We start from the raw sequence: 25,347 nt of genomic DNA on the forward strand, positions 1-25,347 counted from the left end.
AAGGGATTATGGTTCCTTGTGGTGTGATTATTTGGGGAAGCAGCCCAGTCATTGACCACCTGCTGGTTTCTTCAGTAACAAACAGTTCCTCATGAAAGGCAATCGAACCTCAGTGTGTGCATGAACTCTCCACGAGGACAGAGCTGATGTTCAGAAGATTAGCTGAAATATCACAGCTGCGCTGCGACGCAGCAGGCAGCTGATTGCAAGACGTTCTAATGGTTTTATGTCTGCTTGTAAAAACAAACCACACACACACTGACGGACTGAATACACTCTCACTGCCAGACTTCAAGTTTTTGTAAAGCACACACAGCGAATAATCACTCCACCACTCACCCCACTGACAGACAAATTCATTTCATTTTTGTGTCGCGGTGTGACTCCAGACCAAAACCAGAGGCGTGCACAGCCCCGACTTCATGGTCTACTGGGAAGTTTGATGGGCAGAAGAAACTGAAGGTGTGAGGTGTTTCACTTCCTTTGCTTTCACACAAGTAGAATCTTTTAATTTGAATGAAAATGTGTGAAAGTGTTGTAAATAAGCTCAGGCATGTGGTAGGACAGAACTTATAAACACAAAACACAGAAACTCACTATGGAGGGCTGGTCCCGCAACCTCTCTCTGGCCTCATCCTCCTCCAGCAGCTTCTTCCTGTTTTCACACACATGAACACACTGATTAGATACCAGAGAAAATACTTTACACTCCTGAGACTTTAAACACCAAAGTGACCAGTGTGTAAAGCTGTGGTTTCCAAACCTGGGGGTCCTAACCCCCACCAGGGGTCGCTAAAGCTCCACGGAGGTTCGTGAAGCCCTCTTGATTTTAAAGGTGTATAATTATAATATACATGCATTTAATTAATTTCTGTGAAGAAGACAACTACATTTAAGGGTTATTTTAGAACTTTATATCTTTAGTTATTTATTCTGCTTGGACTATTAAACATATGTATGATAGTGAAATTAAAAGAAAATCATAATACAGAGAGAGAATTGTGTTCCTAAAAATATAAGGTACATTTGATATGTTGCTAGTTTTCCACAAACTTCCTGCAGGTTCACTATTTAGGTTAACTGTACAGTTAATTGTTCTGTCAGCCGCGTGTGTTAATCAGGTTTCACATCATTAGAAAATGACGAGGTGGAGACGTGAACGTTCCCTTTCCTGATAACGATTAGAAGTCTTAGAAGTTAACAGCGTTTTCTGTGAAGCTCTTAAATTCTTACACGTGTTTCCCAAATCATTAATGAAGAGTGAGTGCAGGCTCAGCTGTCCGTGGTGCTTTAAAGTGCTATTGTAAAGAAATGTTTTATACTCGAGATGTTCAGAATGAAAATGCAGCTTGATGTGCAGTAAACAGTCTACAGCATCTAAAATTCATGTTCAAGTTTAAGAAAGAACACTTTGATTTATCATCTGTTGCTTGAGGCAGATGATCATATTAAAACTAAAATGAAGAAGTTTTCATGAATATTCAGGTCATCTAAGTTGTTCTGTCATCATTTCTCTGTTCGGCCGGCTGTTTATAAGCATGTGACTAACAACAAAACACAACGCGAATAACGAGAAAAGAAGAAACGGGAGCATTTCAGCCAGAAGACATGAAGATATTAGACGAGAAGAGGAAGAGGAGGGCGACAGAAACTGGCAGATCACCTTGGGAAACACCTCTTGATCTGGATTTTATGACCATCTCAGTCTTTAAATGTTTTTTGGAAACCCAGTTTTGTAGAAGAATCCTCTGCAGATGTTTTCTGATTCATTAGTGTGACGTTGAGCGTTGGTGTATCTGCTCCTCACCTGTGCTCCTCGATCTGCATCTCCCTCTCGCGGTACCTCTTCTCTCGGTTCTCCTGCTCTTTCCTCTCCAGCTCCATTCGCTCCTCCTCGTAGCGCTGCCGCTCCGCTGCTGCCTTCTTCTTCTCCTCCTCCTTCCTTATCTCCTCCTCGCGCTGGACAGCAAAACACAGAAAAGCATTAGGAAGCGGAAATGTTCGAGGGGCAATAAATGTCCATCAGAGTTTCATGGTGATGTCTTCAGATGTCTTGTTTTGTTCCTTTTAAAGATAAAGAGAGTAACTGTCATTTCTGCTTGTTAATGGTTTTGAAAATGTAGATGAATCATCTGTTGGTGGACTGAGCCGCTGAATGTAGTTTGGATGCTGAACTCAACTTGATGTCAACAGTTTCAGAGTTTCTGTGAAGGGCAGATCCACTGAACAACCTGCAGCTACATGAAGCACGCTGTCATTTTGCATTTTGTTTGAATGCGCCGAAGGCAACACAGCTGGAGGACGCAGACGTTTGACTTTGTTCTTTACTTCCACTCGACTGGGACTCACAGTGACTGTATTTATTCAGCACTGATCAGTGAGAGAGTTAGATTGAAATATTGACACCACTGTACATTAACAGGTTAGCTTAGCACAAAGACTAGAAAAAGGGGGAAACAGCTAGCCTGGCTCTGTCCAAAGCTAACAAAATACACCTGCCAGCACTTCTAAGGCTCGTTGATTAACACGTTACATCTACTTCGTTTAATCCATTCAAAAAACGTGTAATAACAATACCTTGCTTTTTTACGGGGGTCATGTGCCGGACTATTTCTTGGCCAGGCACGCTAACTTCTCCGCTGGTTGCTAAGAAATAGTCCGTAACCCCTGTTACTTCATATTTATGGTACAGACATGAGGGTGGTATCGTACTCCTCATCTAACTCTCTGCAAGACAGCACGTGTCCAAAAATGTCGAAATATTCCTTTAAATTACACACATTTATCTAAACTAACCAGCTGCAGGCTTTAGCTGTAACGAACAGACATGAGAGTGGTATCAATCTTCTCATCTAAGTCTCGGCAACAAAGCAATAATCGTATCCCGAACTGTCAAACTACTCCTTTAAACTCGACTAGTGAGAATAAACTCCCGCTAAATGTTGATATGTTTCGTTGTGATATGATCGATTATTTACATTTGTCTTCAGAAAAAACAAATGAAACCTTAATGGATCATGCCAGTTAATTACTACTTGGGTCTAGTTTTACTCAACCTGTCTGCTGTAAACATCCGTCACAGTTTACAGACCGACTTCTGGTTCAACTTTGACCGACTGAACTTTTCGAGCACGCTCACTTTCAGTTTAACCTCCAAATAAAGTGCTGATGAGTAGATAAAGTTGTAATAAATCAAAATGATCCTTTTTAAAACGGTTTCTAGTCACTTTCTTTCTCTCATTCATGCTCCCTCCATCTTTTCTTCCTCTTCTCTTTTCCCTTCCTTCTCTCTGACTCCACACCCACCTTGGCCTGCTCCCAAAACTCCTCTCTATTGATTTTCTTCATCTCCACCTCTGCATTGGTCTTCTCGTACACTGTGCCCTGCATCAGGAGGGAGGGAGGGAGGACAAAGAGACATAAAGAGACAAGAACAGTCAGGAGAACAGTGTGTGTTTGTGTTTTTGTGTTTAACATGTGTCCCTTTCTGTCTTTATGGGTGTGTATAAATGACCTTTAAAGGTGGGAAATGTAATAACTAGTTGCTGTCATCTGTGTGACATTTGAAATGCTCAGTATGAACTTTCTGCTGCTGCCACGACAGACGCATGCTGTTCTGTATGTTGTGAATACATTATTAAGGTGATAGTTCAGCTCCATGTGTCACAGCATCCCGAGATGTTTGATAGGCAGCCTGTTACACTTGATTTTAGATCCCAAATTATTTAAAGATACTAAAATATGTCAGGTTGAATTTCGGTAAAATGATGTGCAAAATATTTCCATTTGATTTGATGGTGCAGCCATTAAAACATCTTTTGTTTCAAAATAAGGCTGAATATTTTATATTTTAACCAATATCACAATTGCAAAAAACTGTACGTTTGAAGCAGGAATAGTCACAAACTTATTTCTGCAGGAAAACATAAAACATGTGATAAAAATGACAAATTTAACAACACTTAAGCATATTACATTGTGGTATTGACATTACTCCTGTTTAAAAACGATCATAAAAGCCAGTTATGGTAATAATGACAAAGTGACAGGACGCGCTGACAGACAGCGACAGTTGTCTCATATATAATAATATGTAGAGGTTGAGGTGTATGAAAGTAATGAACAAAAATTAAATTATTCAAATTATTTTCTCTCTCTGTCTCTCTTCGCACCACGTCTGCGTGCTCTTCCTCTCGGGTTCTCAGGCGGCTCAGGACCGGACTCGCCACCACCGCCGCCGTGCCATTGGTCAGCCGCTGCCCAATGGCTGACGGGTCGATGTCCTCCAGACTGCTGGCGTTGACGATGACCTCCACCCCCTGGAGAGAGAGAGGGTGGGAGAGAGGGAATTATCATTTTTGTTGAACACTTTTGATTAATTTCATCTCGTAATTTCATTCAATACAAGACTCCTACTAGATTTCATTCAATTTTATTTGTGACAGATTTAATATGATCTAATGTCTTGTGTAGTATATTGTATAGTACTATGGTAGTATTCATCATTGATCATATTACATATTATTCATGTCAATACATACTGTTAGAACTGTGTGTGTGTGTGTGTGTGTGTGTGTGTGTGTACTAAAAAGGGTCATTGAAAGCATCGTCGGTGTGAAGTCGAGGCTGTGTGGGAGAGAGGACTACCACTTAGAATAATGACACTTCAACACACACACACACACACACACACACACACACACACACACACATACACACACACACACACTCTCACACACACACACACACACACACACACACACACACACACATATATATAAATAAAATGTCACCTCTGCTTTAATCTCGATCTTTTTATCTACTCTACACATCCAAAAATACACACTCAGCCAGGTGTACAGGTGTGAATACACTGCTGTGCACACACACACACACACACACACACACACACACACACAGACACACACTTGGTGAGTGAGAGGATTGTCATTCAGCTCAGAGAGATTACTTTAAAAAGAGATGGTATTAGTCATGCACTGTAACACGCACACACACACACACACACACACACACACACACACACACACACACACACTCGTGTTCCTCCTCTTTGATCCTCCTACAGGTTTAATGTGCTGGAGCTTCTTTTTCCACACAGAAACAGACGAATATTCAAACATTCAGCATGTGACAAAAAAAACCTGAAGCCGATTATGAAACAAACACAATCACTTCGCCTGTACACACATCTAACAACACGACACCATGAGACAGTGTTGCCTTCATATACCATATACTGTATATATATATATACACACACAGTGTGTGTGTGTGTGTGCGTGTGTATAATATCGAATGAAAGACTTGAACTTTAAGGAGTTAATATAATAATTTGTGCTGTAGAAATGTGTCCTTCTACTGAACTTCATCACCTTAAACCTTCAGTTCAACCCAAGCACCAACCTCTGAAAGGTCTGAAAAGTGGACTGCCTTAAACCTGCGTTCTTTCTAATGGCCAGCAGGGGGCGAATCCACTGGTTGTAAAGAGAGGTCAGATTGTATAGAAGTCTATGAGAAAATGACCCTACATCTAACTTGATTTATTACCTCAGTCGGTCATTTCAAGTCATCTTCAATACAGCATGATGTTCATTTTGTAAATTATGGTCCCATTTAGAATCAAACAGATGATAAAGCAGGGTCTGCTTTAGTCGCTACCACAGCGACCTGTCAATCAGGATAGAGGCATTTGGTTGTACTAAAAGACACTCGGCTGTTGATGTTTTCCGGTGAATACATTTACAAGCTAACTTTGTTAGCAGCAACTTCGCACAGCGTGGCCAGGAGCCAGGTGCAGTCCGGTTGCAGGTGTAGGTAGGCGGGCATATTGTCCTCGGGTTCTCAGATCCACAGCTCCACCCTCTCGTCCAAATATGGTCACTGCTGGCTCCAAAAAAAACAAGATGGCGACGGCCAAAATACCAAACTCGAGGCTTCAAAACGGTAGCCCACAAACCAATGGGTAACGTCATGGTTGCTACGTCCACTTCTGTTATACAGTCTATGGTTCAGCCGGGTTCAGACTAAACCACAGGAGCAGTTTAAACTGCAGCCAAGCTAATGACAGAGCCCCACAGCTCTTAGTGAACTGCTGTGCACTGATGTTGTTACTGATATATATATATATATATATTTGTTTCGCCAAAGTCAATGGGACAGCAGAAGCTAACAACAGAAGTATTTAGACAAGACAAGAAAATAAAATACATGTTAATACAGATAGAAGATCATTCAAGTTTTAATTTAGTAATATGTATAACGTAGAAGTACCGTGGTGGGTCTGACCTGGAAGAAGTCTGCGATGGTGGCGACGTGGCTGGCACAGGCACACTTACGGGCATCCGGCACGTCTTCCCCGACCTGAGAGAGAGAGAGAGATCGTAATGCTGAGTTAATGTTCTTATACCTGTTGTAGTGTACGGTCCAAGTATTTGGACAAATTGTATTTTGATGCTTTGGCATCCAGAAGGAGGGAGGTGGAGAGGGAAAGAGGCAAAAAGTTCAGCAGCAGCAGTAACATCGCAGCTGCTGTGTTTCTTTGCTGCTTTCTGTCGAGTCCGATCAGATTCACGAGGACGGTCTCCCCCTCGTCGTGGTCTCATTAGGCTCTTTGTTCAGCCGTGGTCATGTTCAGTTATTAACAGCTGTATTATAACGGGCTGGATGTGATTCACTAATCAGAGCTCATTCAAACCAACACAATGCAAACGCATCGGGCAGTAATTACAGAGAGAAAGAAACACGGGAACGCGACCGCATCTCATCTGAATTCATGGACATTTATCTCTCAATAACAAAATGTGTCCACTTTATCTGTCTGTGTGTCCGACAGACTGAAGAGCAGAAAGCAGCAGAGACAGCTCGGATACTTTTGCAGTATATTTTCTTTGGTACTGTTGGGTGTATTTCCGTTCATTTCAGTGCACTTTGGGCCCATTTCTGGCACAGTCTGGCCCGGTTTGGCCCACTTTGCTACGGTCTGGTGCTTTTGGCTGTTACATTATGATGGACTCCTCTGGCTCGGCTCCTGGTCTCATTTAAACACCAAATGTCTCCTTCTTCCTCTCTCAGTCTCTCATTCACTGCAATTACCGGATCTCTCGGTGGCTTTCTGCCCTTTTTTCATTCAACTCCGAGAAATTACATTTATGTTCCACTGACAGCAAATACGTTTGGAAATGTAATGATCCCAGATCACGTCTTCCAGCCACATAGTGATGAAATGTTTTTAATGAATGTGTCTGACTAAATGTTCATACTGTACGGTCTACAGACGACGTATTTCATTTGTATATCTGTTCTTGCTGCAGAATATAATATCTGCTCCTAGTAACTGAAGCACTTGGACTGCACTTGGTTAAGGTCTGGGAAATATTGTGGTCTTGGTTTAATATTGAAAAGGTCCAGAGTGATTTCCAAATTGTAAAATCACTGACCAGGGCAGGAAATATTATAACCCCCAACTAGGGAAATAAATCCAGCCTGAATGGAGTTTTAGACGTTATAAGTAGATATTGTAGGAAAATAAATTAAACATTTCATCAGAAAACAACATCAACAAATGCAGCAAATCCTAATTTATGTTTCTTTCAAAACATAGTTTATAAACGTCCTTTCTAGGACACAGAGTTGGTGTGTGGGACAAAAAACTTACTGCTACTTGAAATAAACCAGACAGCAGCGACGTTTCCCTCAAGGCCTAATTGGCAAAACAAATTAACAGAATATACAACTCATTTCTAGGAGAGCCGTTTGTATCATTCTTCCTCTCTCCTTCTCTTTTTACATCCCTCTCTTCTTCTTCTTCTTCTTCTTCTCTCATCGTGGAGATGCTCTCGCTCAGGACCTCCGGCTGTTGTAAAACATTCATCTTACTACTCTCAGATGGACTTAAACGCTCGTAACACACTCTGCAATCACAAATTATTCATAGCTTTCTGTTACACGTCGTATTCATCATGAATGAAATGGTGGACAAATATCTCCGGCTCGTAACTGGAAGGTCACGGGTTCATTACTGCATCAGTCTACATCTGCTCTCTCATTAAAACCACCACATAAAACGCTGGAAAGACTCTCCAAACATGAATCCATGAAACTGTAACATTAAGAAACAACATTATGAACAAGTCAATGACTGTCCAACCCAAGATGTTGTTTCATAAAAATATCAATCTGTGGTTAAAACTGACATCATTCCCATTAAGTGCTGTTATTCCACCTCTTGAAGAAAGCAGTTAAGTTACTGTCTATAATCCGCAAACTTTCCTGTTTCTTTTTGTTTACTTTGTGGTGGAAACTCTATATTTACTGCTTATTATTCCTATTTTATAGTTTATACATGAGGTCACTTTGACCTCTGGTGTGTGAGGCCTTAAATCAAGCGTCCTCCCTTCTTCCAACTTTTCTCTCTCACAGAGATAAATCAGAAAACACTCTGGAGGAAGAAGAAAGGATCAGGCAGCCAGTTGGACTCGTTATGCCTGCTTGTATTGTTTGAAGACGATCTTTGCTAAGGCAACTTTCACTTCTTTTCTGCCATTGATCTGTCTGTAAAACTTGAGTGTGACTTCAGTCCTCTGTCTTTTGTCTGATGAGAGCATGAGTCCCGTATGCACATGAGAAACTGTGGGCCGAATGAAACTCTGAGAGACAACTGCTTTTTTAAAATTCACTTCATTACAGAAATGTCATCACTTACTGCTGTATAAAAGGCTGCATTTACTCAACTTTAGTTTCTCAATTCTAGTTCTGACAAGTGATTTTTCAAGTCACTTGAACATTTTAAAGTAGACAAATGAAATCAATTTATATTAAAAGTTATTAGGTTTCATTTCCAGTAGTATTTGTTTTTCACCAGTAACTAGTCACTCTGCCCTGTCACATGCAAACACAAGTCAGTGGATCATGATTTGAAATCTGTGGTTAACATGTAACAAAGGGAGAGTGCTGTTGAAGTGGACTCTTAACTACATCACTGTTGTGTTGTTTTCATTTTGACCTGAGAGAAGATCACGTGACTCATCTGAGAGTTTGCTTTTCATCCATCAGAGGAAGCAGCTTTTTCTTCAAGATTTTAGACAATAAAAGACACACGATGGATAAAACTTTCTATTTCAACCTCATTTTATTATTATTATTATTATTTATTGTTAAATGTTCTCATATCAGAGCTTTGTTATATTACTCCCTGCGTCCTGACAATCAGCCAGGACAACAGCTAGTGTAACGTTACTTTGACAGAGGAGGGATCCTTTTTAAACAACGTTGTAGAAGTGTTTCATATAAAACACGTAAAAACAGTGAGTATAAAAACAAATTAAAAAGCTATTGTAACCCTCGTCGCCTACGGGTGGAGCCAGTGTCAGAATTGGAGGAACCATTATTTTCTTTGCCTGTAGGTGGCGACATGAGCATCTACACTCAGTGGCCACTTCCTTACGTACACCTGTGCGATCTCATGCCCTTCAATACAACAGCTCAGCTATAAACTCACAAGTTCAGTTTTTGTCGTTTATTTTTGAGGTCATAGTTAAAAGTTGTTCTGAACTTCATCATACTGAGAGGTGTTTCTTCAATATAATGCAGTCCAGTATCACTACTAACAACACCACCACTAACTATGATCACGGTGCTAAAACAAATGATTGAATTAACGCCTTTATAACAATTACAGAAGACTTAATAGCAGAACAGTTGTATTGGATTGTATTAGATTGTACAGGTGTACCTAATAAAGTGGACACTGCAGATGCTGTTACTTTTCTTGCTGAGGCTGCAGCTGTGATTGGATGATGTAGACGTGGTGTGTCCTTGTTAGATAAACTGTTGAATTAAAAATGTGCTGTGAACCTTAATGACTCTGATGCTCTACTTTATTACCTGTGAGGACATTTCAGTGTGTGTGTGTGTGTGTGTGTGTGTGTGTGTGTGTGTGTGTGTGTGTGTGCTGCCTGGGGGTGTTTAGCAGTGCGTCATGCCCCCTGACCCCGACGACTCACCCAGTTGATGAGGATGTATCGTGGCAGAGCGGAGGTGGGCTCCTTCAGGCTGCAGAAGCCGTACATCACCCTGCCGCTGTCAAAGGTCAGCGTGATCTCTGCCAGACCGCCTCCTGCACCACAGAAGAAGAAGAGACTGGTTTTAATGGTCTGTTAGACTGCCCTCTGTCAGGGAGAAGCTGCCAACGTCCAGTCATCACACAAACTGCTCAACAAATCAAGATCAACAAATTAATCAACTTATGAAAGAAACTAAAAACCAATCAGAGATCATGTAATGTAACTCTGATGAGACGATCCTCTAAATGTGTTATTCTAATAACAGAACATGTTTTGAACTTTCAGTCTTCAAGTACAGAGACAAACAGTCATTAAAGATACCTAAATCCTGTCTGGGAACACTGAAGAGTCAGAGGCACGTTATCACCATTTAATTCATCATGTTACTGAGCACCACTTTGTGAAATTACATCAAATCTGTGAATCAGTCAACTAAGTTTGGTTGCAGTCCTCCCCATGTTGTCAAGATTTATTTCATTTAATGTCAAATAGCCCATGCAAATGATAGAAAAATGGTAAATCATAACAAAAAAAAGAAGTTTAATGTACCAAACTTGGTAACCAGTAAAGACTGGATGTGATCCACAAGAGTGGGATCTAAAATCTTCTTCTATCTTTCTATAATTTGTTATAATCTTAAACATGAAAATAGCAGTTTGTTGAAAAGATTCGTCTACAGCTTTTGTTCGTGCAGATCAGCAGCGACGTGTTCAGGGCTGCAAGGTTCACGCCTCAGATTAAGATCCTGTTCTCCAAATCTCAGTGTTACTTCAGATGTATACACACACACACATATTTGTACACACCACACAAACAAACACACAAGCATGACTGTGGTCTACTGGTTCTGATCTGAAGAGGCAAACAGATTCCTCTGAGGTTCCAGTGCAGATGAACAAACTGTGTTTCCTCTCCGTCGCTGCTGAAATATTCACGTCTCGCTGGGGAAAAGCTGCCGACATGAAGGAAACTGAGGCCGCTAATGGCTGAAGTGGCTCTTTATCATGCATCTCTCCAGCATTAGCGATGCACACACTTCACTGTAGTAGCTCCAGTTTATTCCTCTCATGTGATCAGCGTTTTTATATTCAGGACTTGAGCGTTGATGATTACATTAGACTCACAGAATACTTTTGATAAGGTTCTTAAAAACAAATCAAAGTGAATCCATGAAACACGACCGGCTCTTTCACAAAATCTACCACTTCTTTGAAGATGTGTCTGAGGCGGACATTACTCTGGATTTTTCATATTGTCAACAAATCGCATGAAAAGACCAAAACCAGCAATGTTGTTGTCTGTCTGTGGCTCTCAGCACCAAACCCATTGGTTCCTACTGAAGATGTAAATCTTTAAAAACAGCAAACAAATATATAATTTCATTTTTTTTAAAAAGGCTCAGTAATTTTCTAAAACAGCTGGTCACTGTAGTTTTTAGCAAATGTAACTAAAACGGGAGGAACTAGTGCATTTGTTGGGGACTATTTTCAGTGGCGGAGCAATACACGTTTCACCCAGTGCAACGTTGAACTTTTCATGGGATTTGTTTAGCCTTTTTTTGTCAGATTATGTTTTGTTTGTATGGCCTGCAGGGGGAGCTGTTGTCATGGGAATAGTCTTGATGCCATATTGTAGATTTTTATCGTAGATAGTTGATTGATCTGCCATATTTTTCTGAAGCATCGATGACGGAGTTCATGAAGAGTATGAGCACCGCTCTTTACTCACTGTTCATCTGAGCAGGTTAATTGATTTAGTATTTTGTGTGGGTACAAATTATGGTTATATCTTTGTTTAGCAATGTAAAATTTACAGAATCTAAAAAGAATGCTATGCTAACGGCTAGTGTAACATGCTTAAGGAAACCGTCAGTTTCTGTCCAAATGTGGTGCAATTTTTATTCAAATTTACAGAAAATCGACAAAAGAAAATGTGAATTAATGTGCTTTTCCATCCACTGTCGAATATTAGGACTGATGTTTTCAGAAATGCACTTAATGTCAGGTGACTGACAGTTGGAGCACTGCAACGGCTTGAATCATCAGCACAAAAGATAAACAGAAATGTTAGAAAATATCTGGCTCTTTGATAAAAACAACCGTATAAGCCTGTGGACATAAACAACTGAAGGGGAGAGGTCAACTATGACTCCCAAGGTGCATTTTGGTCAGAATCATCCAATCACAGAGCTTCACATTCTGCTAACAGCGACCCGAAGATAAAAATGAAAAACCTGATAAAACAGTTTAAATCAGTTCACTTCCAGATTCTGGGTCAGTTTGGGATGAATTCAGTTACCGTGGCAACGCGTTTTGTTTTTAGCTGCAGCAACTGAATTTGTGCCTCTGGCAATGTGTGCTGTAGTATTTGAGGCCATTTGCCAAATGACCAAACAGACGGAAAAAAACATGATTTATGAGAAACAAAGCTTAAATACATCTAAAGGATTGTTACAACATAAACAAATAGTATGGTTCAGTTACCCAGGAGGCTCCTGTGTTTTTGTGTTGAGGAACATTAAAAGAAATCATAAAAAGAAAACTCCTAATGTGGGAAAAATATTTCTGGAAAAAGCCGCTCCTCTCATTCCACAACTCTATTACCTCCTAATGTAAATACAGTATAATAAAATGCTGTTGGAACATGTTGTTTATGACCTGTTTAGTTTCAGTGAATGTGCATAAATCATGAACTTTATTGTGAATAATTACACATACCTCCACTGGTTATATTTCTCTGTTTATTGTCCTGAGACACTAACTGCACAGATAAATATCTCAAATGTATTTCCTTCTACTTTTGTGATGAAGATATAGAGAAATAATGACTCAGTTACTTCACTATGTATAACAATTATATGTTACATACGTATGTATATTTGAATGTGTATTCATGATATTATCACAGTCTGAAGGAACACCCTTGTATGCTGCATGTGTGTGTTTCAAACATGGAGGAGTCTCATTAAACTGTAATGATCCTGCAGCGCTTCATTAACTGTAGCACTAATGAATCCAGCTCTCCGGTGGCTCAGTAACAATCAGAAGACAAAGAACGTGATTGTTTTTTACCCTTAAAGCAACAGCAGCACCTGCCGAGCTTATCAGAGCTACAGCCGCAGCAAATTACAACACACGACGTTAACATGTTCATTGGCAGCCATGTTCATTAAACCATGAAAAGAATAACAGCAAGATGTCACATTTGGGGGAGATTAAATTTGTGATAGAAAAGCATGAACTCACCTCCTGATGATGCGAGTGTCAAATCATTGCTGTCGTCCTCATATGTGTACAAGGCCCTGTTAGAAAGAGAAAGAGGGAGAGTGTGAGTCAATCAGACCACTTTCACCTTCATGACCGTTACAGCATCATCTGGTTCATCAAAATAATTGAGTTTACCGCTAATTAGCTAATGCTGGCATGCTAACACACTTAACTAAGATGGTAAACATGGTAAACATCATACCTTCTCAGCATTAGCATGTTAGCATTTTCATTGTGAGCATGTTAGCATGCCGATGTTAGCATTTAGCTAAAATGACCACTGTGCCTGAATACAGCCTAACAGAGATGCTAGCGTGGCTGTAGACATTTTAGACTTGTTGTCACAATACATTGTATATTTGTCAGACACGTGACCAAAGTGACCCAACGCCTCCTGTATATGAACAACAGGTAGAAGTTATCAGAAATTGTCTCAAACAAATAACAGTGTGTTAAATGCTGCAGAACAAGATCTTAGATGTGCTTTCCCATTTTAAAAACCTCTTCTCTTCTACTTCAACACTCTGTGGTGAATTTCCTCACGTTAGCAGTATTTCAGACTGATCTTCAGTGTGTTGTCTGTAAACACTGCAGCGCTACTACAAAACACAGCCATGCTGCTTTAGACCGCAACATCGCATATTAATTGATTAACATCAGATAACAAATCGGGGACTTCCTGATGACGACGGTTGAGGAAAGTAACAGAGGTTGACAGAGCAAGCGACTGCGGTCGTCAGCAGACAGTGTTACGAACCTCTTTAGGATGACTGATGGAGCTGCTTTATCTGTGTAAAGCAGATTACTTGGTTTGATTAATGACTGTGGGAACTCTTGTCTCTGCCTGTATTAAAAAAAGCACCGACACTTTTAATAACGACACAAGTTGACACAAACTTTCGTACCACTCCCCTTAACCTAAAACAACTACAACCAAGTCTGAACCCCCAAAGAAGTGAGGACAACACGTCCTGCACAAATATAGAGACCAAACACACTGTGACAACTGTTCACATTCACAGTTTGACCTCTGCTGCCCTCCCCACCATCGTCTCTGTCACTCACACCCGCAGTATATGCAAACACATACAGTATACACTCACTGCATTATATAAAGTCAATTACATGCATGCTCACACACACACACACACACACACACACACACACACACACACACACACACACACACCTCTGACCTCTTTGGCTGAGGTTAAACGAAGGTGACAGAGATTACAGTTTATCCGACATCTCCAGATTGACATGTTTGACCTCCTGTTACGACCCTGCAGTAAAATCCATCAACCTGCAGGTCAGAATGAAGTTATTACCAGAGGTGGAAAGTAACGTAGTACGTTTACTCTTAAGTACTGCACTTAAGTACAACATTTGAGGCACTTGCACTTTATTTGAGTTCTTCTACTCCACTACATCTGAGAGGGAAATATTGTACTTTTTTTTTACTTCACTACATTTATCTGACAGCTTTAGTTACTTTACAAATTAAAATTGCTGGACACAAAACATATGAAGAGTTTATGAAATATGATGTTTTGTCACAAATTAAACTACAAGTACGGCTGAAATCATTATATATTATTGGATCATTGTTATTGATTAACATGTAAGCATGTGCCAGTTGAGGTGAAGCTCATTGCAACAGCTTTATATTCTCTTGGGTAGTGTAATCTATAACAATATATATTTTAAACGGATCAAATGTTTTGTATGTAGAACTGTAATCTGAGAAGAAACTGGCAGCTGGAGCAGAACTGTAAAGTAGCATACAATGGAAATACAAGTACCTCAACATTGCACATAAGTACAGAACTTGAGTAAATGTATTCAGTTACTTTCCACGGCTGTTAGTATCTTTAGATCCATTTCTATGGGTTTGATACGATCATTTGACAAATGTTTAAATCATGAACCATCTGGTGGTTCAGCTGCAGTTAAAGAGGATGTAAACATCTCAGCGCTTCCAGCTATTAAATATATTTTCTGTTCTTTAAAATTCAACATGATGTCCAATCATGGGAGCTGAAACTCCTCCTGGATGAATAAAAGGTGAATTTGTGGCGTTCCCTCATAACGCCGACCGACTCTCCATCAAATCAGGAGAAGCTGTGGAAACTGAAAACCAACTGATCAGAATGGATTTCTCTACATATTAAATGCATACTGGGATTGAGGTTAGAGAAATTACCCTTTAATCTATCAGGGTTTAAACGGGAGATTATAAACAGGGGAGCAGTGCACTGTAGATTATTGAAGATTATTATTAAAGACTGACATATATAACGCAACCTGCTGAGGAGGTCTTGGGGAGGAGGTTGGTGTCCTGGTTTCTTTCAAGCATGATGAAGATCATTCTTCCTAAACTGGTGTGTCTTTGGTCTGCTGATGGGGGCACCAGGTGGGAAAATGCTCATTGGGATTGTTTAAGAATGCATTTAAAAAAGAATACTTGTTGGTTTTCTTCAAAGTTTAAAGCCCAGGATTTGAGATCCTGGTATTGACCAGGATTTCGCCACAAACTTCAGCCCCATTCACAGAGGAAAGTAACTGCAGGAACGGTGTGCTAAAGACTACCACATCTACTGAAACAAAACCACCTTCTCCGAACTACATTCATGTACATCAAAAATACTGATGAATGACCTTCAAATACAGTCACTACATCCCTGAACCAGGGACATTGCGGTAACACCAAGACACCCTCATGATCACCAATGTTTTTATATGTATTTTTATAAAAAAACAACAACAAAAAACATTACTACACAATCTAATGAGAGGAGGAGAATATACCATTTTGTGATTAATTATCTGCAAACTTCAGTTACTGTGAGACATTGAGGTTTCCTAGGTTAGCTCATGTTTTATTTGCTCGGGCAGCTGCGGAAATGGAAAGTAATTGAAAATGAACTGAAAGGTTCCCGACTCATTTGCATTTGTGAGTTAGTCTGGCGATGCCTGACTACCCCTTTACTACATAAACCTGGAAATGAAATGGCTCCTGTTCCTGACTCTTTTCTTTTGGTTGCAGACTCGACACTGGTCTTTTCTGAAAGGGAACTCTTTAGATTTAGTTAGACTATGTGATACTGAACTGAAGTGACAGCGACACAAACAGCGACATAATGTGAGGTTTGTGTCTGTCTCACTGCTGCAGTGATGTCGGCATCTTTAACGGATTTGTGAGGCTTTGTGCTTTTACATAAATGTGTAGTTTGTGAACAGGGTTTGTTATTCACAGCAGCATGTTGTTGTGGACCTCCATGTGCCTCTGGGTGGTGTTGGTGTGTGACAGGTCTTACCAGCCGGGCTCAGTCAAGATGACCTCATGCTTTTTCAGCCTGAAGCTTTTGTCTGGCCTCCGTCTGACTTTCTGCTGACCTCATCCCCCCCCCCTCCCTCCTGTCTGTTTCTGCAGAGTCACCCTCTGCTTTACCCCCCCCCCCCCCCCCCCCCTCCCTCCATGCCAGACTGCACATTTCTCCAGAATCCTCCTCTCCAATCAGCTCTTTCCTCAGAAACAGATTAGACTTCTCTCTACATCCCCCAAAGTCTTACGATCATACCGGGATAAAACCAGTCATAAGAGAGTCTGTGTCGTTTTTAGATGCAGCAGGCAGCTGTTTTTAGAGAAAAAGCTGTAAAAAGCCACCATACACGACGTGACAGACACAGTGAGGGACTAGCTGGTGAACATAGTGGAGCATTTATAAAGGTTTATCCTCTGAACAATGGCCATTTTGGGACATCTCAGACTCAGCTCAGCTCCACACTGTCGGCCTCTGTTCAACTTTCATCTGTCTACGCTTGACTTTGTCAGCTTCAGCCGTTTTTAAGTTAAGCTGTAATTTATCTTATATTATTTGTTTTCATCTAATTTATTTCCTCTCTTAGAAACTCTCCTAAACAAAAGATCTGAGTTCTACTTCATCAGTGGAAGTCAAAGAGAACGAAAGTACAGACAAGAATGAAGATGGAGGCCTCTTGTTACCAAATCATCCACAATGATCTGGTAACCACAACAATTACAGCGGCAGTTATAGTAGTTGATCACAACAAAAGAGTAGAAAAGCAAATTCCTTGAGGCAGAAAAGGAAAGGCTGGGGGGGGGGGGGGGATTATAGACGAAAAAACTAAGAGAGCAAAAGTCAGGGATTAAAAAGATGACAGATAATAAAGACAACAGGGTGTAAAAAGGATGGAGGAGAAAAGGGGATGAGAAAGAAAAAGAGGAAGCATTTAAGATTGAGAGTGATAGATTTATAGAGAGACAGAGAGAGAGAGAGAGAGAGAGAGACAGAGAGAGAGAGAGAGAGAGAGAGAGACAGAGAGACAGAGAGACAGAGAGAGAGCATGTGTGAGTCTCACTCGCTCACTTGAGGCTCTATAAATAATTCTCTTTAAAGCAGACAGCTGTTTATTATTCATATAAAGCCCTCATGACCTAGAAACAGCTCTGTGTGTGTGTGTGTGTGTGTGTGTGTGTGTGTGTGTGTGTGTGTGTGTGTGTGTGCGCGCACAGCTGGACATGTAAGAGGAGGAAGTATGGAAGGACGAGGAGAAGAGAAGAAGACAGGAAGAAGAAAGAGGAGAATGAAAGAGCAAAAAAATACAAGAGAAAACAGGATGGAAAATGAAGATGGAGGACATGATGATGATGATGATGTGTTGGATAAAGAGGATTTGTTACACAAGTGAGAGCAAAGAAAAGACAGAAGAAGACGAGGGGAGAAAATTGGAGGAGTTAGGAAAAGGATGGAGAATGAGAGGAAAAGAGGAGGAGGAGGAGAGAAGAGGCAGGGAGGTTAAAAGTAGAGGATGAGTAGGAGGAGGAGGCGGCGGAAGAGGGAGAGAGGAAGAACAAACAACCAGCAAGAGGATAAAAGATTAGAGGAATAATGAGGGATTGAAGGGGACTCAATTAATCAACTAATCAGACGTGTGGAGGTCAGCCGAGAACATCGTCAATGAGCTCTCTGCACCAATCAGGACCGAGCTCCTCCGGGTGTCACTCCGACCTTTCAAACTTCTGCTTCATCAGACAAACAAGAGAGCGAGAACAAGATGGATGTCCTTTAACATTAACAACAGGTGCATTTATCGCCACACAACCGACGTAGTCATTAACTACCCGCCGACAGAATCAGTTGTTCAAAGGCCTCAAAATGATGTTACGTTTACGTTCACGTGACAAAGCAGAAGCTTATTCTGACTCTTGTCCATCGGGAGCAAAGGAACAAATCAGGTGACATTATTATAGAGCCACAAATTCTAATTTCCTTAAATCAAATCAAGTCATTTTTGGGCCTGAACCATCGCCTGGAAACCAGACAAATCTGCAAACTCATGTTTTATTTGCTCTGGCAGATGTGTGTGACCCCCTTCCAGGTCTGGCCAATCACAGCTGTTTATCTAATACGGGGCGGGTTTGAGACGATGACTGACAGAGGAGCTGCCGTTGAGGCATTTTCGTGAACAACCAAGATGGCCGCCGCTGATGTGGAACGTTCTGAATCCGCCATCGCGTCAGTATTAAAGGAACTGGACGGTAGTTCACGTTATGTACAGATTCATGTCGTGCCAAACGTCTGTGTATCATGTTGAACTAGAAGCCGTATGAATTTGATGTTGGAACTCGCTACCTAGCCTAGCCGCCTGCCGCTATGTTTCGTTGCTCTGATTGGTTGAAGCGTCCAGAGACACTTTGGTCGGCGACTGTTGATGACTGGAAATCAAAACTGAACTGAGAGGTTCCAGACTAATTTGCATTTGCGAATTGTTCTGGCCGGCTACCTAAACCTAATCAGACCTTAACAAATTTATTTTCCAGCAGTGATTTGTAATGTTTTTTTAAGGCACAGACAGAGGAACTGGCATCAGATCAGAAAATGTGTCGTTCTGGAGGGCATCGACAAACAACAGGTTTTGTTACTTTTCAGATGGTTTGGCTTCATTTTTATTTATTCAGCACGACTTGTTACTTTTCTCTATTTTTGCGAAAAGCAAGAGGATGCTGGAGTACATGGCACTCATACGCTGTGGATTTTGAATTTGACCAGATCATTACAGATTGAACATTTAATTTTAAGTGACAGATCTAAAACGCACACACACACACACACACACACACATACAGTACATTTATATAGGTCACAGGGGCTCAGTGAATGTTTCAGTGAGTGTGAAAATGATGTGAATCATAAGCTACAGTGTGGACTTCACAGTCACCAGATCTCGACCCAACTGAACACCTATGGGAAATATACTATATATAGCCTACATTAATTCAGTGTGTGTGTGTGTGTGTGTGTGTGTGTGTGTGCCCACGCTGCCTTTGACGTACACAAGAATCACTGTAGTGCTTTCAACTGGAGGCGGCACAACAGCTTTCCTCTCTAATCTGCTTTTTACTGTAGGAGGCTGTGTGTGTGTGTGTGTGTGTGTGTGTGTCCTAACAGTAGTGAACTGACAGTGACTTTCATATAACTGTTTTATTGTCCTTATCCAGGTTCCTCAGTAGCTGTTTCATCTTGTGGTGCTACGAAGATGTTAGCATGGTATTAGCATTTATGTCTGATTTATTAAGAGTTGGCGGAGCTCTGATGTAGCCTCGTACACCTTCACCTACACAGTGATGTGATTAAAGTGCGGCAGTGCTAACATCCAGCCTGAGAAGGACGGAGAACAGCTGCAACAGATTGAGATAAAGAGACAATTTCATGTCATTAAACGTGTTCTCTGCTGCTCAGAGTACAGAGGGCTGAAGTCTGGACTGAATCAAGATCAGTGACGACAGACTCAACTCATCTCAGCTAAAGTTTACTCAATTAAACTAATGAATTGTATCTTCAAACTATTCTTTTATACTCTCAGGCTTTCTCTTTTCTTTGTAGTCTCTCTCTCTCTCTCTCACACACACACACAGAATAAAACATATTTAATACTGTTGTACTTTGTGATGCAACACACACGAAGCAGACTGGATGTTTTCATCCCTCCCAGTCCTTTTAAACAACAGGAGTCTCAACAGGAAGAAGCTACAGAGCCGGAGTTATTTTAAGCTGAAAGGACACTGAACACTGTCAGGACCAAGAGGCAACTAACAGAGCTGATTTTAGAATCTGACAACATATTTCAGAAGATTAATAGACATAATCAGGGAGGAGGAACAGCGGCAACATGTTGAATTTCACTCACAGGAAGAGGACAACCCAGGAGGGAATAAACACCTCTATGACACAGTCTCAACAAACACAGGACAATGTAAACTCTACAAATCAGAAATGACTTGTTCTAAAGGGAACAAAGACGCCCAACCTGCAGTCAGAGCGGCACAAAACTGGCAGCTCTGAGCAGAAAAAAGAAAAGCAAAGTCTGGATTGATGAGCGGTATCTGAACAGGTGACAAGACCTGAAACCAGGGCGACATGTGTGACGAGTTGCAAAGACGCCTTCAGCTGCTCTGAAGGGAAAACGTTTCATCTCAAAAGCTGCTTCAGATTTGTCTCATTCCTGCTGTTTCTCTTATTTTGTCCACCATCTCTGTGTGGGATCGCACTGCAATGACTTTGGCGCTGTTAAAAAAAAAAGAGGCTGCCAAGATAAACCACCACACACACCCTGTGGGGAGTGTCGCCATGGCAACTGGGCAGCATCCCCCATCGTTATCTCGGCAACAGCAGTTTGTGACCCGAGGGGAGCGACGATGTAAAGATAGGGATGGTGGGAAGGAGGAGGGTGGAGGAGAGCTGAAGGGCAAAACACACACACACACACAGCATGCAGTGTGTGTGTGTGTGTGTGTGTGTGTGTGTGTGTGTGTGTTGATCCAGCTGGACTCGCTTCACAACTTCAAAAGGATCTGCAGACCTGATGTACGGAGCTGCAGACTCTCCTTCACACAGTAAACAGCAGGAGTGTCAGGATACATGGTGGTGTCATATTTCACAACACAAATACACAACAAACTGACTGCAGTATCAACTGCACTAATCGAACACAGTACGTTAGCTGTGTGGTCATAAAACTTAACAATAACTTAAAATTTTAGCTCAAGAATTGAACATTTTCTACACCTTCATCTCGTGTGTCTGCAGATGGCGTCATTATCCGACTAGGAGTAGGAGGCTGTGGCTATTGCCTGTGGCTGGTTCCTGGAAGCAATACCTTCCAGAGCAGTCACTAGGAAATAGCCACAGCCTTAGTCATTGAGTCCGACCATGACAAAGGCTCTCAGCTTCTCCCGCCTACTCGGCTATTCTATGTTAACAAGCTAACTGCTAAGTGATCAAAATGGAGGCAAAGTGACTGCTCAGTACTGCAAACACTCTGCAGCTCTCGTACATATTCGTGGCCTTCGACACGAGTCCCCTGATTGGTTCATTGGTTTGTTTGTTAGCCTGCGGATACTGAACAGTTTGGTTGATAGTTTGACTTCGTGTTCGTACATTTAACGTTCAAGTTAATCTAAAGCCCTGCTGCTTGTGGCCTATAAGGTCTCTTCAAACTCCAAAAAACTTCAATATATTTAGAGGTACGACCCAGTATATACAGAGGTATCATAACACTCGAACTTCCTGGCACTAGGTTCAAAAGACCTCACACACAAACATCTGCATACATCTCAGATGTAACTGTCTGATCCAAGTAAAGAAGACATTTGATAATATTTGATACCAGCTTTAATTACTTGAGAGTTTTCGATAATCTGTGCAACAAACACATTTTAGTCTGAGCTACAAGCTAACAGAGCTAACACAGTTCTTTTCTAAATGGGGACATTTTGAAGGCTGTTATTTACGATATTTGTCCACAAAGTAGGCCAACATGTCAGAGCGACATTTTATGCAGCTGACAGGAGAGGACGACCTGTCCACAATTTAGAAGATAAAAGTTGCTGAAGGTAATGAAATATAGATAGAAGATAGGATGAGTGACTGTTTGGAGAAGTGAGTCCTACTTTTTAAAGTGAGAGCTTGAAAACAAATCAGCAGATTTAACCATTTTAATGACATTAAATCACTTTACAAGTCTCAGTAATTTGTGTGTTTATTAGATCAGTTTCACATTCCAAAGCTCCAAGCGTGTAAGAATTGCTCCAGTTGCCGTGACAACCCGATGAAAATTGTCCTAATTTACCAATTTGTAGAGGTTAGAGAAGTATCGAGAGTACCGCAGCGTAAGTACAGAACAAGGCAATGAAGCTGCCAGAGTTAAAGGTTCAAACCCCCCCGAGGCTCCGGCCTGCTGGTGAAAAATGGACGACGTCTACACTCATTCTACTTTCGGGCCTCTTGGACACGCGTCACCAGACGGCTGATGTTATGAGTCCTGCCAGGAAGCTCTTTGCCGCTGCGAGCTGCTGTCAGCCTTCCTCCTGACTCAGTGAAGACGAGACACGAGAGAGAGACGCCGACTGCTGAGGCTCATTTAGAAAAGAAGAAGCAGATCAAGTCGAGTCAGCAGTTAGCTATGAGGCTACGTGAGCCAAAGAGACGTTAACAGACTGAATGAAAGAGAGCATGTGGGCACATCAGGAGGTCATCGTCCAATAATCTGTTTCCATATCAAAAGACGTCAGAACTGCGACTTTATTAGGCAGTAAATTATAACAGCTACAGTAAAAATGTACAATAAGTTTCCCTTTATGTGGTTACAGAACACCAAACATTTTTTGCATACAAGCGAGCGTGAACTGTATCTGGTAATAAAATCAAACATACTGTGGTTAGATGGCACTGCATCTAGTGGCATGAGATTAGTGAGGGCAAAGTGTGAAAATAGCGGACAGTGTTTCTTTCTGTTATTCGTCCAACTTCAAAAGTGAAGCAAATCCAATATTTATCCTCGGGTCTTGAGAGTTATGGATTCCTCCTGGGTTTTTAATGGCTAGAGGGAAAATAAAAATATGCGCGGTTGGAGAGATACGCAGAACAGAGACTGTAAATACAGACAAAGAGCAGGCAGACAGAGAGCATTGTGGGATGGAACAGCGAGAACTATGGGGGATGATTGAGTACGCTGGCAATGACTGTTATTCCTGTGGTCGGATAACGCTGCGTGATTTATTGAGCAAGAAACCTACATGGTGACTTAATGCGAAAGAAATGAGGCAGACAGACATGAGGACGGAGAATTATGGGTAATGTTTCAGGGGGGTGGAAGGGGGCATTAGGGAACAGCCGTGACTCCTGTTCCTGTCGGTCTGGGAATGCAGAAATCTGCATGCCGATCCAATGAGTAAGACACGAGTGTGAAAGGCAGAGATGGGAAAACAAGACGAGTCATCTGTAGCTGTGATAGCGCCACCACAAGGCTGTAATGCTCATTACAGACCAGTACAGTACAGTTAGTGTGTTACCATGCGTGTGTGGTAACACACCATACCGGTTACACCATATTGGCCCAAATACAAGACTGGATGTTAAATTTAGAAAAGATGTTTTTGAACAGAGAGAGTACCAGTGTAACACCAGGGAGTGTTGCATTATGGGTTGTTTTTCTTAATGTTGCTAAGCTAGCAGGTTTTGTGTGTGTATGTGTGTGTGTGTCTGTTGGGGTTAGCCGACTGTAATCTACAGAACAGGAGTTTCTAATGTCTTGTGTTACCTGTTTTGGAGGAAATAAATTCCTTGGTGAAAACAATCAAACATGTTCACTACAGAACCAGACATGAATGTGTGAATATCTGACCTGCATCCATCCGATAGATGTCGAGAGACAGACTGACGTGCCTCCCTGAAAATAACCCTAAATAATCAAAATCATTGAAGATATTAGCTACCATTACTACACAAACAGTGGAAATACAAAGGACAGCGAGTGGAAGAATCTGCCAAAAGAACAAAGAGGAGTGTTTCTCTTCAGCAAGTCAAGAGGAGAAAAGAAGGAAGACCTGAAGGACAAAAGGATGTCTTGGACAGGAGTCTGCATGTGTCTGAGCCTGCATTAAATTACAATGAAGGGAGGAAGAAGTCTGTAGTAATGGCTTCCCTCGAGTATATCGTCATCGCACTGGTGAGTGCATCAGAGAGCTGGGGGGGTGATATTACAGTTATTTACCGTTCGAGGTAAGAAAGAGAAGAACGATCCAGAAGATTCCTCATGCAGGCGCCACAAATGATAAAATAATCCAAACCACTTCCCACTTTGTAGCTAAAACAACATCAATACCTCAGTAAATGCAGTGGGTCATTTTGATTTATTTTGGGGCTTTAAAAGACGTTTTCAGTCACATTCTTGGTCACGGTTCATATTATGCATTCTGCAGATAATCTCATCATTAGTCCAACACATAACAACATAAACATGGCGTGTTTAAACCTCGAAAGAATGAAAGTGTGTTTCTTAAAATGTGTCTCAGGTAGGGCTGGGATTTCTAAAACACAAGCAGCCGTAACAGAAGTTTACCCAAATAACATATGGACTAAAACTGGAACTGTCTGATCAAAGAAGTAAGATTATGAATATGATCAGATTTAGATTTTTAATACTCAGTACAACAGACACTAAAAAAGACTGAAATACTGTAGGAAATCTGTTTAAATACACTGTTGGCAAAACATTTATATTCCAAAAACATTCCCGTTCTTTTTCTATTTCATCAGCACACAAACACACACATGGAGACACAGATAATATCTGCACTCTGAGGTCATCCAGCCGTCACATCTCAAACTGAATCAACGTTAGCAGTTTGACACACAGCAACACCAGACGGAGGGTGGGGGTTCAAAAGAGAGACGTTTAGACAAATCTACGTCCTACTCTGAAACAGATGTGACAAAATGAACTGGTTATCATCCATCTATTGTTCTCGTGTGTCTGTCCACCAGCCTGGTTTGCTGAAAGCAGGAAAAACAGACACCTTCCCTCAGTGGGAGAAACATGAAATGTGAGTTCATGTCCTTCATCCAGAGTTTACGGTCTCCCATCGCACATCCCAGCCACCATCCCACATGGCTAATGATGGATTCACCAGATGG

At 41.3% G+C, this 25,347-nt stretch overlaps 1 protein-coding gene across 1 annotated transcript in view; it reads right to left on the reverse strand.

The window, feature by feature from the left end:
* The window catches only part of dbn1 (drebrin 1), a 97,450-nt gene that overhangs the window by 10,269 nt on the left and 61,834 nt on the right, over positions 1-25,347 (reverse strand). The window contains exons 2-8 of the mRNA XM_070917533.1: positions 13,328-13,383; positions 10,023-10,135; positions 6,307-6,381; positions 4,173-4,319; positions 3,307-3,384; positions 1,808-1,959; positions 598-655 (exon numbers count right to left, since the gene is read on the reverse strand). Coding sequence (XP_070773634.1) covers positions 598-655; positions 1,808-1,959; positions 3,307-3,384; positions 4,173-4,319; positions 6,307-6,381; positions 10,023-10,135; positions 13,328-13,383 — 679 coding nt within the window. The remainder of the gene's footprint in view (positions 1-597; positions 656-1,807; positions 1,960-3,306; positions 3,385-4,172; positions 4,320-6,306; positions 6,382-10,022; positions 10,136-13,327; positions 13,384-25,347) is intronic.

This window comes from Enoplosus armatus, chromosome 13 (assembly GCF_043641665.1).
Source record: "Enoplosus armatus isolate fEnoArm2 chromosome 13, fEnoArm2.hap1, whole genome shotgun sequence".
NCBI lineage: Eukaryota > Metazoa > Chordata > Actinopteri > Centrarchiformes > Enoplosidae > Enoplosus > Enoplosus armatus.